The sequence below is a fragment of the Ranitomeya variabilis genome, chromosome 4, assembly GCF_051348905.1.
Source record: "Ranitomeya variabilis isolate aRanVar5 chromosome 4, aRanVar5.hap1, whole genome shotgun sequence".
Classification (NCBI taxonomy): domain Eukaryota; kingdom Metazoa; phylum Chordata; class Amphibia; order Anura; family Dendrobatidae; genus Ranitomeya; species Ranitomeya variabilis.
Genome location: NC_135235.1, coordinates 763,313,251 through 763,329,883, shown reverse-complemented (window position 1 = coordinate 763,329,883; position 16,633 = coordinate 763,313,251). Strand labels below are relative to the sequence as shown.

General features: G+C 43.6%; 2 protein-coding genes across 2 annotated transcripts; both read right to left on the bottom strand.

The window, feature by feature from the left end:
- Positions 1-794: 794 nt before the first annotated feature.
- LOC143767115 (uncharacterized) lies at positions 795-5,282 on the bottom strand. Its single transcript, XM_077255137.1, has 4 exons — positions 5,227-5,282; positions 4,393-4,474; positions 4,011-4,101; positions 795-1,589 (listed from the first exon to the last, which is right to left on the bottom strand). The coding sequence occupies exons 1-4, from the start codon at positions 5,280-5,282 to the stop codon at positions 880-882; spliced, it is 939 nt and encodes a 312-aa protein (XP_077111252.1). The 3' UTR covers positions 795-879.
- Positions 5,283-5,307: 25 nt separating this feature from the next.
- LOC143767114 (uncharacterized) lies at positions 5,308-9,995 on the bottom strand. Its single transcript, XM_077255136.1, has 3 exons — positions 9,954-9,995; positions 9,351-9,441; positions 5,308-6,933 (listed from the first exon to the last, which is right to left on the bottom strand). Exons 1-3 carry the CDS (start codon positions 9,993-9,995, stop codon positions 5,912-5,914), a joined length of 1,155 nt encoding a protein of 384 aa, XP_077111251.1. The 3' UTR covers positions 5,308-5,911.
- Between the last annotated feature and the right edge of the window lie 6,638 nt (positions 9,996-16,633).

Genomic DNA, 16,633 nt, shown 5'->3' with positions numbered 1-16,633 from the left:
AAGTAATCTATATTTTTTTATTATGATTGAAATACTAATATTTTACAGTGGCTTACCCTCCTTCTAGAGTGTGTCAATGACTGCCTTCTAGACATGTCCAGTCTGCAGTCTTCCTCATGATTGTGGAGCCTACTGAAACAGACCAAGGGACCTTTTTAAAACGCTTAGGAAGCCATTCCAGGGTTTTTTCTCTAATTTACTGACTTAATGACTTTTGGGTTTTCATTGGCTGTAGGATCTAGTCATCAACAGAAATAAACACTTGAGATATATCACTCTGTAATGATTCTATATAATATAAGAGTTTCACTTTTTGCATTTAAGAACTGAAATAAATTAACGTTTTGATAATATTCTAATTTAGTGAGAAGTACTTGTATGTGACTATGTAAACACAATTAAGAACATAAAAAAAAGCTTCTCCCCTGTGTGAATTCTTTGGTGGCTAGAAAGAGATGGTTTCTTCACAAAACATTTTCCACATTATGAACATGAAAATGGCTTCACCCCTGTGTGTGTTCTTTGGTGGGTAACAAGATGTGTTTTCTGGTTAAAACATTGCCCACATTCTGAACAGGAAAAACGCATCTCCCCTGTGTGGGTTTTCTGGTGGCTATCAAGATTCGTCTTCCTGCTAAAACATTTTCCACATTCTGAACAGGAAAAAGGCTTCTCCCCTGTGTGGGTTTTCTGGTGGTTAACAAGATTCGCTTTGTGGTTAAAACATTTCCCACATTCTGAACAGGAAAAAGGCATCTCCCCTGTATGAGATCTATGATGTCTGATAAGAACATTTTTAACTGTAAAACATTTCCCACATTCTGAACAAGAAAAAGGCTTCTCTCCTGTGTGGGTTTTCTGGAGGCTAACAAGAGGCGCTTACCTGTTAAAACATTTCCCACATTCTGAACAAGAAAAAGGCTTCTCTCCTGTGTGGGTTTTCTGGTGGCTAACAAGATTCGCTTTGTGGTTAAAACATTTCCCACATTCTAAACAGGAAAAAGGCTTCTCCCCTGTGTGAGACATATGATGTCTGATAAGAACTTTTTTATATGTAAAACATTTCCCACATTCTGAACAAGAAAAAGGCTTCTCTCCTGTGTGAGTTCTTTGGTGGGTAACAAGCTGCGCTTTCCGAATAAAACATTTTCCACATTCTGAACATGAAAATGGCTTCTTCTCTGTGTGAATTCTCTGGTGACTGACAAAATCTGATTTATGGTTAAAACATCTCCCACACTTGGAACAAGAAATTCTATTGTCTGCTTTGTGAAGGCTTTGTTGTTTGAGAAAGGACTTTTCTAGGGGAAAACTATTTCCATATTCTGAAAATGAAAATGTCTTCATTGCTTTAGGAGCAGTTCGTTTTTTAATGCTTATTTTGTGATTTTTATTTTCTTTAGTAGTCGGTAATGAATCAGAAGACAGGATCTGTTCCACAGGATCAGATGACAGATCTTTGCTGTGAAGGGATGATGGTATATTTGGAGTAATGGCATTCACTTCAATTGTATCCTGTGGGATCTCAAGATTATCTGATTTAAACATTGAAGATGTCAGCTGTCCTGCTGATCTCCTGGTACAGTTATCTGCCAAGAATAAAACCAATTATTATTTTAGAATAAAATATCCTTGAATTCTATATTTTTGACCATTTCTACTTAAACGGTCTGTAAAAATGGCAAGTTATCCAAAATTGTTGAATTATTCCCCAAGACAATGACAGTTTACAGTTTACTAGACTGTGCTCAAGCCACATGAAGCATCCATGCTTTTGGCATTACTATAGTGAGAAGAAATCACTTATTTTATGGCATGTGTATCTCCTGGAGCACAATCTGGGCACTATGTGTTGGGTAATAACTTGGGATATTTGCAATTTTCACTTTCCAACATTCACTGCGCGTGCTGATATCTGGAAACTGCAAGTGGAGTCAAAACAGTCACTATTCCTATAATTTATTGAGGGTTATAATTTACAAAATGGAGTCATTTTAACCCCTTCATGACCCCAGCTTTTTTTTGTTTTACGTTTTCGTTTTCCGCTCTCCTCCTTCCCAGAGCCATACTTTTTTTTATTTTTCCGTCAATATGGCTATGTGAGGGCTTATTTTTTTGCAGGACGCGTTGCACTTTTGAACGACATTATTGGTTTTAGCATGTCGTGTACTAGAAAACGGGAAAAAAATTCCAAGTGTGGTGAAAGTGCAATCCCACACTTGTTTTAGTTTGGCTCTTTTTGCTAGGTTCACTAAATGCTAAAACTGACCTGCCATTATGATTTTCCAGGACATTATGAGTTCATAGACACCAAACATGTCTAGGTTACTTTTTATCTAAGTGGTAAAAAAAAATTCCAAACTTTGCTAAAAAAAAAAAAAAAATTGCGCACTTTTCCGATACCTGTAGCGTCTCCAATTTTCGTGATCTAGGGTCGGGTGATGGCTTATTTTTTGTGTGCTGAGCTGACGTTTTTAATGATACCATTTTGGTGCAGATACATTCTTTTTATTCGCCCGTTATTGCATTTTAATGCAATGTCGCAGTGACCAAAAAAATCGTAATTCTGACGTTTCAATTTTTTTCTCGCTACGCCGTTTAGCTTTCAGGTTCATTTTTTTATTGATAGATTGGGCAATTCTGAACGCAGCGATACGAAATATGTGTATATTTGATTTTTTTGTTTTATTTTGAATGGGGCGAAAGGGGGTGATTTAAAACTTTTATATTTTTTTTCATATTTTTTTAATACATTTTTTTTTACTTTTGCCATGCTTCAATAGCCTCCATGGGAGGCTAGAAGCTAGCATAGCCTGATCGGCTCTGCTACATAGGAGCGATGCTCAGATTGCTCCTATGTAGTAGGTTTACTGCATTGCTATGAGTGCTGAGCACAGGGTGGCGCACACAGCAATCAGGCATCAACAACCATAGAGGTCTTCAATAGACCTCTGGTTGTCATGCCGATGCATCGCTGACCCCCGATCATGTAACGGGGGTCAGCAATGCACGCATTTTTGGCCCGACGGCCGGAAGCGCTAGTTAAATGCTGCTGTCAGCGTTTGACAGTAGCATTTAACTAGTCACTAGTGGCGGGTGGATCGTGAATCCACCCCCCGCTATTGCGAGCACATGTCAGCTGTTTTGAACAGGCCGGAGGCCACATCAAAGCGGGGGTTCTGACCTCGGATGTACTATCCCGTTCGAGGTCAGAAAGGGGTTAAAGGGATTTCATCTGCTCTGGTTTTCTGCAATTTTGTCATATTAGGAATTCTGCAAATGGTGTGTCCCATCTCCTCTGGGATCTGCTCCTGCAATGTCTGCTTTGGACACCAGACGCGGCTTACTCAATCTGCAGGCGATGCTGGTAACAGAGGTGCGGTTGGAACCAGAAGCTCTTGGCGGTGCAGGCTTTTCCCAGCCACTAAGATTAGGGTGCCTGGCATCTCTAGTACCATCTGCCAATTGGAAAGCACGAAACATTTTTCAATCAGATAAATTTGTATTAACGATAACAAGCTGGTTCACATCGGAAATGAGTAGAATATTAACATGAAAAGTTGTTTTTTACGTTCATTTGTTTTGATAGCCAACTGTATGGCTCAGCACTTGGTAGCGCTTTCCAAAGTCCTGATTTTTTCCTTCTTCCCATATCAGGGATTTCGGAAGCCAACAGCATCATTACCCTCCGTTTTCTCATCATAATATTTTTCTATCTTGTCAGCACATTCTACGTACGCTGTCATTTGGCTTTATAGTTTACAGATCTGGGCAGGTAACAGCATCTCCTAAACCCAGGGGGTAGGTGGATCTACCAGGTTGTAAGTTCTATAGAAAAGGGCTTTCAATGCCCAAAGTCATTAGAACAGTTTTGGGTGTAGGAGAATGTTGTGGTCTAGAGGTAAAATGGTGATCATGGTAATACGGCCGGACTACACCACCGATAAAGCAGCCACAGCCGGTGATGAGAAGAATCTGTGACCTCTCTGCATTTAGTGGTCACTACTCACCTGGGTAGTCATATGTAGGAATCTCCTCTTTACACCACTCATCACCCCTCACATATGTCTCTGTAGTATTAATATGGGTCAGATCTTCACCCTGAAACAAATATTATAAAGGTCACCGACAGATGGAGAAGTCCCATCTATGATCAGCTCTAATCCTGCCATCTCCACCGTTCTCATTACACAAGTATAAAACATATAATACTGGTGGATAAAACAAGACTGAGCACAAGACCTTCACCGCCGTCTACACATTGTGACACAGTCGCTGGTAAGGTGATAGAGGGGAGATATGTGTCACTGCGCGTAACGGCGTCAGTGATGTGAAGCCAGAGCATTTTTTTCTCCAGCACACGATGTGTTGTGAGGGTTAAGTTGCATAAACAGGGCCGGTTTTCTGTGGACCTTCACAGAGCGGGTGGGAGACGGTCCACCTTATCTCCCCTGGCAGACCTGCCAGGACCTGCCTGAGGACATGATCATGTGATCAATCACATGACGGGAAGTTACAGGCTTAGGGTGAAATATCCGAGCTCTACAGGCAGTCTGGGCTCAGCTAGCCTGGAGAGAGGACTCCAGAGGCTTTGTGGCTTGTCTAGCACAGACTGAACCTGTCCTGCCCAAAGAGCGGGCTGCCACCCGCAACATACGGACTGTGCTGCAGTTTTTTTTTCTTTTGTTATTTTGCTCCAGTTTTAGCCAAAAATTCTAAGTTTATTTTCCCCACAAGTTGGTTTATGCTGCCTTACAATAAACCAACGAGGATTTAAAGCGACAGTGTTCCCATTTTTCCCACCTCTGTGTGCCTCCACGTGAGTGTGGAACACCCGCCAGGGCCGTGGGGTACTCGGTACTGGGTCTGGTACTTAAAGGGGATGTCACGATGGCAGCAACCCGGTCCATGGCCCTGGGCACCCAAGTAAAAGGGAATGTCCTTAAAGGGTCATTGAATAAAGTTTGTGCTCGTGATGCCACCTGTGGTATTCGGTCAGGGTGACCGACGCTGCTTAAAGGGATCCTCTGAGGAGATGTTGTGGCAGCAGTTATGGTATGGCTTCCCACAGGTGAAGATGGGTCCCCAGGGCTTCCGGTGTATAAAGATGGTGGGTGGGGGCATGGCCTGAATGTCCATGTGAGCGGTCGTGTGGCTGAGCGCTCCGGCTGCTGAGTTTTATAAAATCCTGCTTAAGGCCAGTGTTCGGCTTCGAACGGTGCTTACCGGCTGTTGGAGGATCCAGGAAGTGCAGCGGCGAGCCTGTGACCTTTAAGAACCATTGTTTATCTCCAAAAATAGCCACAGTTCTGACAAAAGCCCTATAGGTCTGACAAACAGAGAACAGATGTAGAGGCCACAATCCTCAGAATAACTCAGTCCCTCACTATCCAGAGTATCTATTTGCTAGTTAGAACCTGCATATGTAAAGTAATCTATATTTTTTTATTATGATTGAAATACTAATATTTTACAGTGGCTTACCCTCCTTCTAGAGTGTGTCAATGACTGCCTTCTAGACATGTCCAGTCTGCAGTCTTCCTCATGATTGTGGAGCCTACTGAAACAGACCAAGGGACCTTTTTAAAACGCTTAGGAAGCCATTCCAGGGTTTTTTCTCTAATTTACTGACTTAATGACTTTTGGGTTTTCATTGGCTGTAGGATCTAGTCATCAACAGAAATAAACACTTGAGATATATCACTCTGTAATGATTCTATATAATATAAGAGTTTCACTTTTTGCATTTAAGAACTGAAATAAATTAACGTTTTGATAATATTCTAATTTAGTGAGAAGTACTTGTATGTGACTATGTAAACACAATTAAGAACATAAAAAAAAGCTTCTCCCCTGTGTGAATTCTTTGGTGGCTAGAAAGAGATGGTTTCTTCACAAAACATTTTCCACATTATGAACATGAAAATGGCTTCACCCCTGTGTGTGTTCTTTGGTGGGTAACAAGATGTGTTTTCTGGTTAAAACATTGCCCACATTCTGAACAGGAAAAACGCATCTCCCCTGTGTGGGTTTTCTGGTGGCTATCAAGATTCGTCTTCCTGCTAAAACATTTTCCACATTCTGAACAGGAAAAAGGCTTCTCCCCTGTGTGGGTTTTCTGGTGGCTAACAAGATTCGCTTTGTGGTTAAAACATTTCCCACATTCTGAACAGGAAAAAGGCATCTCCCCTGTATGAGATCTATGATGTCTGATAAGAACATTTTTAACTGTAAAACATTTCCCACATTCTGAACAAGAAAAAGGCTTCTCTCCTGTGTGGGTTTTCTGGTGGCTAACAAGATTCGCTTTGTGGTTAAAACATTTCCCACATTCTAAACAGGAAAAAGGCTTCTCCCCTGTGTGAGACATATGATGTCTGATAAGAACTTTTTTATATGTAAAACATTTCCCACATTCTGAACAAGAAAAAGGCTTCTCTCCTGTGTGAGTTCTTTGGTGGGTAACAAGCTGCGCTTTCCGAATAAAACATTTTCCACATTCTGAACATGAAAATGGCTTCTTCTCTGTGTGAATTCTCTGGTGACTGACAAAATCTGATTTATGGTTAAAACATCTCCCACACTTGGAACAAGAAATTCTATTGTCTGCTTTGTGAAGGCTTTGTTGTTTGAGAAAGGACTTTTCTAGGGGAAAACTATTTCCATATTCTGAAAATGAAAATGTCTTCATTGCTTTAGGAGCAGTTCGTTTTTTAATGCTTATTTTGTGATTTTTATTTTCTTTAGTAGTCGGTAATGAATCAGAAGACAGGATCTGTTCCACAGGATCAGATGACAGATCTTTGCTGTGAAGGGATGATGGTATATTTGGAGTAATGGCATTCACTTCAATTGTATCCTGTGGGATCTCAAGATTATCTGATTTAAACATTGAAGATGTCAGCTGTCCTGCTGATCTCCTGGTACAGTTATCTGCCAAGAATAAAACCAATTATTATTTTAGAATAAAATATCCTTGAATTCTATATTTTTGACCATTTCTACTTAAACGGTCTGTAAAAATGGCAAGTTATCCAAAATTGTTGAATTATTCCCCAAGACAATGACAGTTTACAGTTTACTAGACTGTGCTCAAGCCACATGAAGCATCCATGCTTTTGGCATTACTATAGTGAGAAGAAATCACTTATTTTATGGCATGTGTATCTCCTGGAGTACAATCTGGGCACTATGTGTTGGGTAATAACTTGGGATATTTGCAATTTTCACTTTCCAACATTCACTGCGCGTGCTGATATCTGGAAACTGCAAGTGGAGTCAAAACAGTCACTATTCCTATAATTTATTGAGGGTTATAATTTACAAAATGGAGTCATTTTAACCCCTTCATGACCCCAGCTTTTTTTTGTTTTACGTTTTCGTTTTCCGCTCTCCTCCTTCCCAGAGCCATACTTTTTTTTATTTTTCCGTCAATATGGCTATGTGAGGGCTTATTTTTTTGCAGGACGCGTTGCACTTTTGAACGACATTATTGGTTTTAGCATGTCGTGTACTAGAAAACGGGAAAAAAATTCCAAGTGTGGTGAAAGTGCAATCCCACACTTGTTTTAGTTTGGCTCTTTTTGCTAGGTTCACTAAATGCTAAAACTGACCTGCCATTATTTTCCAGGACATTATGAGTTCATAGACACCAAACATGTCTAGGTTACTTTTTATCTAAGTGGTAAAAAAAAATTCCAAACTTTGCTAAAAAAAAAAAAAAATTGCGCACTTTTCCGATACCTGTAGCGTCTCCAATTTTCGTGATCTAGGGTCGGGTGATGGCTTATTTTTTGTGTGCTGAGCTGACGTTTTTAATGATACCATTTTGGTGCAGATACATTCTTTTTATTCGCCCGTTATTGCATTTTAATGCAATGTCGCAGTGACCAAAAAAATCGTAATTCTGACGTTTCAATTTTTTTCTCGCTACGCCGTTTAGCTTTCAGGTTCATTTTTTTATTGATAGATTGGGCAATTCTGAACGCAGCGATACGAAATATGTGTATATTTGATTTTTTTGTTTTATTTTGAATGGGGCGAAAGGGGGTGATTTAAAACTTTTATATTTTTTTTCATATTTTTTTAATACATTTTTTTTTACTTTTGCCATGCTTCAATAGCCTCCATGGGAGGCTAGAAGCTAGCATAGCCTGATCGGCTCTGCTACATAGGAACGATGCTCAGATTGCTCCTATGTAGTAGGTTTACTGCATTGCTATGAGTGCTGAGCACAGGGTGCCGCTCACAGCAATCAGGCATCAACAACCATAGAGGTCTTCAATAGACCTCTGGTTGTCATGCCGATGCATCGCTGACCCCCGATCATGTAACGGGGGTCAGCAATGCACGCATTTTTGGCCCGACGGCCGGAAGCGCTAGTTAAATGCTGCTGTCAGCGTTTGACAGTAGCATTTAACTAGTCACTAGTGGCGGGTGGATCGTGAATCCACCCCCCGCTATTGCGAGCACATGTCAGCTGTTTTGAACAGGCCGGAGGCCACATCAAAGCGGGGGTTCTGACCTTGGATGTACTATCCCGTTCGAGGTCAGAAAGGGGTTAAAGGGATTTCATCTGCTCTGGTTTTCTGCAATTTTGTCATATTAGGAATTCTGCAAATGGTGCGTCCCATCTCCTCTGGGATCTGCTCCTGCAATGTCTGCTTTGGACACCAGACACGGCTTACTCAATCTGCAGGCGATGCTGGTAACAGAGGTGGGGTTGGAACCAGAAGCTCTTGGCGGTGCAGGCTTTTCCCAGCCACTAAGATTAGGGTGCCTGGCATCTCTAGTACCATCTGCCAATTGGAAAGCACGAAACATTTTTCAATCAGATAAATTTGTATTAACGATAACAAGCTGGTTCACATCGGAAATGAGTAGAATATTAACATGAAAAGTTGTTTTTTACGTTCATTTGTTTTGATAGCCAACTGTATGGCTCAGCACTTGGTAGCGCTTTCCAAAGTCCTGATTTTTTCCTTCTTCCCATATCAGGGATTTCGGAAGCCAACAGCATCATTACCCTCCGTTTTCTCATCATAATATTTTTCTATCTTGTCAGCACATTCTACGTACGCTGTCATTTGGCTTTATAGTTTACAGATCTGGGCAGGTAACAGCATCTCCTAAACCCAGGGGGTAGGTGGATCTACCAGGTTGTAAGTTCTATAGAAAAGGGCTTTCAATGCCCAAAGTCATTAGAACAGTTTTGGGTGTAGGAGAATGTTGTGGTCTAGAGGTAAAATGGTGATCATGGTAATACGGCCGGACTACACCACCGATAAAGCAGCCACAGCCGGTGATGAGAAGAATCTGTGACCTCTCTGCATTTAGTGGTTACTACTCACCTGGGTAGTCATATGTAGGAATCTCCTCTTTACACCACTCATCACCCCTCACATATGTCTCTGTAGTATTAATATGGGTCAGATCTTCACCCTGAAACAAATATTATAAAGGTCACCGACAGATGGAGAAGTCCCATCTATGATCAGCTCTAATCCTGCCATCTCCACCGTTCTCATTACACAAGTATAAAACATATAATACTGGTGGATAAAACAAGACTGAGCACAAGACCTTCACCGCCGTCTACACATTGTGACACAGTCGCTGGTAAGGTGATAGAGGGGAGATATGTGTCACTGCGCGTAACGGCGTCAGTGATGTGAAGCCAGAGCATTTTTTTCTCCAGCACACGATGTGTTGTGAGGGTTAAGTTGCATAAACAGGGCCGGTTTTCTGTGGACCTTCACAGAGCGGGTGGGAGACGGTCCACCTTATCTCCCCTGGCAGACCTGCCAGGACCTGCCTGAGGACATGATCATGTGATCAATCACATGACGGGAAGTTACAGGCTTGGGGTGAAATATCCGAGCTCTACAGGCAGTCTGGGCTCAGCTAGCCTGGAGAGAGGACTCCAGAGGCTTTGTGGCTTGTCTAGCACAGACTGAACCTGTCCTGCCCAAAGAGCGGGCTGCCACCCGCAACATACGGACTGTGCTGCAGTTTTTTTTTTCTTTTGTTATTTTGCTCCAGTTTTAGCCAAAAATTCTAAGTTTATTTTCCCCACAAGTTGGTTTATGCTGCCTTACAATAAACCAACGAGGATTTAAAGCGACAGTGTTCCCATTTTTCCCACCTCTGTGTGCCTCCACGTGAGTGTGGAACACCCGCCAGGGCCGTGGGGTACTCGGTACTGGGTCTGGTACTTAAAGGGGATGTCACGATGGCAGCAACCCGGTCCATGGCCCTGGGCACCCAAGTAAAAGGGAATGTCCTTAAAGGGTCATTGAATAAAGTTTGTGCTCGTGATGCCACCTGTGGTATTCGGTCAGGGTGACCGACGCTGCTTAAAGGGGTCCTCTGAGGAGATGTTGTGGCAGCAGTGATGGTATGGCTTCCCACAGGTGAAGATGGGTCCCCAGGGCTTCCGGTGTATAAAGATGGTGGGTGGGGGCATGGCCTGAATGTCCATGTGAGCGGTCGTGTGGCTGAGCGCTCCGGCTGCTGAGTTTTATAAAATCCTGCTTAAGGCCAGTGTTCGGCTTCGAACGGTGCTTACCGGCTGTTGGAGGATCCAGGAAGTGCAGCGGTGAGCGGCGGCAGCCCCGGGGTCAGTAATTATTACCAGAAAAAGGCAGAAGGACGCCAGAGCTGGAGAGGCAGGAGCTGGCCAAGATGGCGCCGATGCAAGGGAGAAGGCGGATAAGGAGAACACTGCATGCCAGAGACGAATGACGGCAGCGGCGAAGCTCCAGCAATATGCGAGAGTTGAAGCTGCAGAGGAGGCAGAGGAGGAAGGGGGAGCTGACACGGAGGAGGAGAGCCCAGCAGAAGAACAAGAGGTACAACAGGGGAGCGGAGATAGTAACATGGCGGTGGTAGAAGAGGGATCTGGAGACGGTGTGCCAGGTGCAGAGCCCACTCTAAGAGACGTTTTTGTGTTGGTGTCTTCATGCAAACAGTCCCTGACCCAGCAGATACAGGATGTTAAGGGGGACACTGCTCAAATAAACGCTGCACTGCAGAAGATAGACAAGCGTGTGTGGGTGGTTGAGGAAAGAGTGAGCACTGCGGAAGATCATATAGTGCAGCTGCAAAAAGCTGAGAAAAAGTTTGCTCAAGCAATATCAGAGCTGGCTGCAAAGAACGAGGATCTGGAGAATAGGTCCAGAAGAAATAACATACGTATAGTGGGTATCCCTGAAAAAGCTGAGGGAAGGAACCCCACTGAATATATTGAAAGCTGGCTGCTGGAGACCTTTGGAGAGGCAGTGCTGACAAAAGTTTTTGCAGTGGAGAGAGCTCATAGGATCCCGCCGAAACCACCTATCCCTGGAGCGAATCCTCGCACCATGCTTGCCAAAATTCTTAATTATAGAGACAGAGACATTATCCTGAGGAAGGCTAGAGATATGACGGATTTGACAGTTGAACGTCAACGAATTGCTATCTACCCTGACTATTCCGCTCTGGTCCAGAAACAACGAATGATGTTCACGGGTATCAAGAGACGGTTGAGGGAACTGGGGGTGCAATACTCCATGATGTTTCCAGCATGTCTGAGAGTGGTCGCGTTTGACAAAGTTCACTTTTTCCAGAAGCCGGAGGACGCTACCCAGTGGATCGATATCAATGCTAAGAGACTTAAAGGAAAGGGAGATTGAAATTAGGGGTGGGATCCGGTTAGGAGATATTTTACTGTCAAAAGGAAAGTGAATTGTGATTGACGGTATATTTGCTATAGGGATGTGAAAGTTTGTGGGTGGAGATGGGCATTTATACATAAATGGCCGGGGTTTGTTAACAGGGCTGCTGGGTTAGGGGGAGGAAGGGTTTGCGGTGTACTAAAATTTGTTTAGTTCCTTTGCTGTTGCACTTTAATATAAGTTGGAATCCTTTGTTCTGTTGAAAATGGCGCCGAATCTGGTTATAAACAGTAGCTGGAGGCGGGTTGAGATGATATCGTTAGCAAGAGTGTTCGCAAGGGGTGATGGCGCCCCACTCTTGAAAAGAGTTAAAATGTTTTGTTTTGGGGGGGATAGGGGTGAGGGGGGGCTTGGGCAGGGGAGGGGAGGGAAGTTAGACAGCTCACGATCAAGTGTTATGACAAAAATTTAGATGATGAGTCACATGATGGGAGGCCGCTTTAAGATACTTAGCTGGAATGTGAGAGGTCTGGCGGATACGTCTAGGCGAGCTGCGAGTTTACAGTATGCAAGAGACCAACGGGCTTCTATGATATGCTTGCTGGAGACGCATTTGGTACGGGAGAGGGTGGATGTACTAAATAGACGATGGATTCAGAAGGGATATCATTCTACCTTTTCGACGTACTCGCGGGGTGTGTCAATCTTAGTACCGTGGGAGTGCAGTACGAAGAGGTGAAGGTATGTGTGGATGTGGATGGTCAATATGTGGTAATACACTGTTTATTGTATGGAGTGAGGGTGTGTGTTGCGGCAATGTATATTCCACCTCCCTATTCAAGCAGGAAGATTAGAGAGGTATTGGAAAGAGTGGAATGATGGGGACCGATGCCACTGTTAATTATTGGAGACCTGAATAATATTTGCGATGACTTTTGGGATAAAAATAAGAACACCCAGAATAGGTCGGGGGGGCACACGACACCATTTGGAACCTATGTCGGTGAAAATGGTATGATTGACCTGTGGAGAGTTAGACATGTTGGAGAGAGAGGGTATTCATGTTACTCTCCAGCTCATGCTATGCTATCCAGAATTGATATTGCGCTGGGTAATCATTTGTTAGACACAATGGTGGGGGAGGTGCGGTACCTGCCGAGGGCCCTTTCGGATCACAGTCCAATTGAGGTGGAGCTTGGGTTGTCAAGGGCGCAGGCCGTAAGCAGGAGAGAATGGAAGATCCATCCTAATTGGTTACATAGTATTGATTTGGAATGTATAGGACAGGAGGTAACGGAATTCTTTGTTTTAAACGAAGGGAGTACAGAGGCTATTATTGTTTGGGATGCAATGAAGGCGTATCTGAGAGGGTTACTATTTAGAGACATTAGTAGGTGTAAGCGGAGGACGAGGGAGGCAGAGAGGGTGGCGGTTGATGAGTTGAAGGCTGCAGAAGATGAGATGGTAGTGTTAGGAACTCCTGAGGCTGGGAAGAAATTGAAAACAGCGCAAAATCAAATGGAAAAAATTCTTTTGAGTAAAGCTGAAAGGAAGTGGGAATTTCAAAAGGTGACTTATTATCAGGAGGGAGAGACGGTGGGCCATATGTTGTCGTTGGTGGCCTCTGCTCAGAGAGGCTCCTCATTTGTCCATTCAATAGCATCTGCCGATGGAAACGGGGTTACTGAGACATCTGAGATTTTAAAGGTTTTTGCAGACTTCTATGCGGACTTCTATTCCTCCCGAGTCGAGGGTCGGTTGGAGAAGCAGTGACTTTCTTGGAGAGTCTGGAATTACCGACATTGAGTGAAGTGGATAGGGAGAGCTTGGAAGCCCCTATCACTGAGGAGGAACTGAGTCGGGCACTGAAGTCCTTGGCCAATGGGAAGGCGCCGGGGGTTGATGGGTTGCCCGCCGAAATCTATAAAAGTTTGGGAGAGGTGTTGATTCCTAGATTAAAGTTGGTTCTGGAGGAAGCTAGGTGTCATGGGTGCCTGCCGGCCTCTATGAGGGAGGCCATTATAGTGGTTATTCCGAAGGAAGATAAAGATCTGGGAAAACCTGAGTCATATCGTCCAATCTCTTTGTTAACCATGGATGTCAAACTTCTGGCTAAGGTATTAGCCTCTCGTCTGTCTAGTGTCATCACTAATCTTGTGCATCCGGATCAGTCTGGCTTTATGCCTGATAGATCTACAGCGGTTAACCTGCGGAGGCTGTATATGAATCTCCAGCTGAGTTCTGACAACTGTGGCCGGAGAGTTATTGCGTCTTTGGATGCCCATAAGGCGTTTGACAGTGTGGAGTGGGAATATCTATGGCAGGTGCTGAAGTGTATGGGTATTGGGCCGCAATTTGTGTCTTGGATCCAGCTCCTATATTCATCACCGACAGCTAGAATTAGAGTAAACGGGGAACTGTCTCAACCTATAAAGCTGGCTAGGGGTACAAGACAGTGGTGCCCGCTTTCACCTCTTTTGTTTGCTCTGGCTGTGGAGCCATTGGCAACCAAGATTAGGCAATCTGAGGGGGTCCCTGGGTTTAAATATGGGAAAGTTGAGGAAAAGATAGCGTTGTATGCGGATGATGTTTTATTGTTTTTGGCTGACCCGGATGAATCTTTGAAAGGAGCCATTGAGATTATTGAGAGATTTGGTTCATGGTCGGGACTGACGATAAACTGGGACAAATCGGTTTTATTCAAGGTAGATGGTGTGGGAGAGAATGAGTTATTGGGAGAGGGGAGGTTTAAGGTGGCATCTCATTTTAAATATCTTGGGATATGGATTTCGGTGCCAGTTACGGAATATTTACAAAGTAATTTGACTCCTGTTATGGGAGTGCTAAAGGCGAAAGTGGATGCGTGGAATAAGTTACACTTGTCGGTGGTAGGAAGGGTTAATCTTATTAAAATGGTTCTAATGCCCAAAATACTATATGTTCTTCATAACGCGCCAGTTTGGATCCCACGTGGGAAATTTCGTCAGATTAATGGCCTTTTTAGAAGTTTGATATGGGGGAAGAAATACTCACGTATTAGCCTGGTGACACTTCAGCGACCCAAGGAAGATGGTGGTTTGGCTCTGCCCAACCCGGAACTATATTTTATTGCAGATCAGAGTCAGCATTTGAAGGGCTGGGAGCGGGTGGCGTCTTCAAATGCGGTACAAAAATTGATGGAGGGGGTGACAAGCAGACGCCCGGTGGTGCAGTGTTTGGAGGATGGCTCCTTGGGAGCTTTGGGAAAATTATATCCAACCATGTTCCTGATAAGTAAGTTGTGGAACAGACTGAAGCATATTCGGGGAGTTACGGACTTGACTAGATTTACACCGCTATGGCTTAATAAAAATTTAGTGGAATTTGCGGCTCTGGGGGTGCTGACGGAGTGGCAGGCAAAAGGAATCTGTTATGTTAGTCAGATAGTTCAACAACGAGTATTAAAATCATTTTCCCAGTTGCAGGCAGAATTCGGGCTAAAACCCTCTGGGGAATATCAATATACTCAGATGAGACACGCTTTTGGAGCTCAAAACAGGGACGCTGGACTTAGAATTCAAGAAGACATTGTATTGGAATATGTATGTGGTGACGGGACTACAAGGAGAGTTATCTCCACCCTGTATAAAGACCTATTGCATACACATTTGTTGGACTTTCCTATAAAAGCGAGAGCTAAATGGGAAAGAGATCTAGGCCCAATGGAGAATGAAACCTGGGAGTCGGTGCTGGAGTGGGTTCCACGAGTTTCACTAAGCGAACCGTACAGGCTGTCGCAGCTTTACATTTTGCATAGAGTCTATAAATCTCCGGAAATTCTTTATAAAGCGGGACTGCGTGCTGACTCTGAGTGCCCGAGATGTAGGACTGAGAATGCAGGAATATACCATATGATGTGATCGTGTCCAAGACTGTTGTGTATCCGCTTTTTGGGCTCCCCTGGTGGTTGCTGGTGGTACTGGTGACTTGTTTGCACTTTGCTACTTCTGTTCACCTGCTTCCATCAGTGTTTGGGAGTTTCCTATTTAGCCTTGCTCTCCAGTCATTTCCTTGCCGGTCATCATTGTAACCAGAGCCTTCGGTTGCATGTTCCTGCTACTAGTCTGCTGATCAGCTAAGTGGACTTTGTCCTTTTGTTTTGTACCTTTTGTCCAGTTTGCAGTTTTTGTATTTCTCTGTAGCTGGAAGCTCTTGCGGGCTGAAATTGCCACTCCTGTGTCATGAGTTGACACAGGAGTCTTAAAGTAATTTCAGGATGGTTTTTTGAAAGGGTTTTCAGTTGACCGTGAAGTCCTCTTTTGTATCCTTCTGCTATCTAGTAAGTGGACCTCTCTTTGCTAAATCTACTTTCATACTGTGTATGTCTTTTCCTCTTAATTCACCGTTATTACATGTGGGGGGCTGCTATCATCTTTTGGGGTATTTCCCTAGAGGTAAGCCAGGTCTGTTTCTTCCTCTACCAGGCGTAGTTAGTCCTCCGGCTGGCGCGTGGCATTTAGGAAGCCGTAGGTATGCTCCCTGGCTACTGTTAGTTGTGTGGTAGATTTAGCTCACGGTCAACTCGAGTTTCCATCACCCGAGAGCTCGTTCGTGATTTATATGTTTCCTACGTTCCCTTGCCATTGGGAACCATGACAGTATGACCGGCCAGTGTTAAACTTATTGGCAGAAGAAAGGAGAGAAAAAAGAAGTCTGTAAATTTTTTTTTTTTTTTTCGTTTCCCCTATGCTTGCTCCATAGTTGGATCAGTTGTATTTCAGCTCTAATTACTGCCTTTGCCTTTCTCTCCTTATAATCCTTGAATGGCTCTGAGCTCACCTGTTTAAAGATGGATCCTCAGAGTTTGGCTGCAGGTTTAAATAATCTTGCTACGAAGGTTCAAAATTTACAAGATTTTGTTATGCATACTCCTATTTCTGAACCTAAAATCCCTACACCAGAGGTGTTTTCCGGAGATAGATCTCGGTTTCTGAATTTCA

Bases quoted from the DNA above. Each gene is read 5' to 3' on its own strand.
- LOC143767115 (XM_077255137.1), bottom strand. From the start codon at position 5,282: ATGGTTCTTAAAGGTCACAGGCTCGCCGCTGCACTTCCTGGATCCTCC. The intron at 4,475-5,226 runs GTAAGCACCGTT...TCATGTCCTCAG, and splicing joins CCTGGATCCTCCAACAGCCG to GCAGGTCCTGGCAGGTCTGC. The intron at 1,590-4,010 runs GTGAGTAGTGAC...TATTCTTGGCAG, and splicing joins TCCTACATATGACTACCCAG to ATAACTGTACCAGGAGATCA.
- LOC143767114 (XM_077255136.1), bottom strand. From the start codon at position 9,995: ATGTTGCGGGTGGCAGCCCGCTCTTTGGGCAGGACAGGTTCA. The intron at 9,442-9,953 runs GTCTGTGCTAGA...TATTTGTTTCAG, and splicing joins CTTTGGGCAGGACAGGTTCA to GGTGAAGATCTGACCCATAT. The intron at 6,934-9,350 runs GTGAGTAGTAAC...TATTCTTGGCAG, and splicing joins TCCTACATATGACTACCCAG to ATAACTGTACCAGGAGATCA.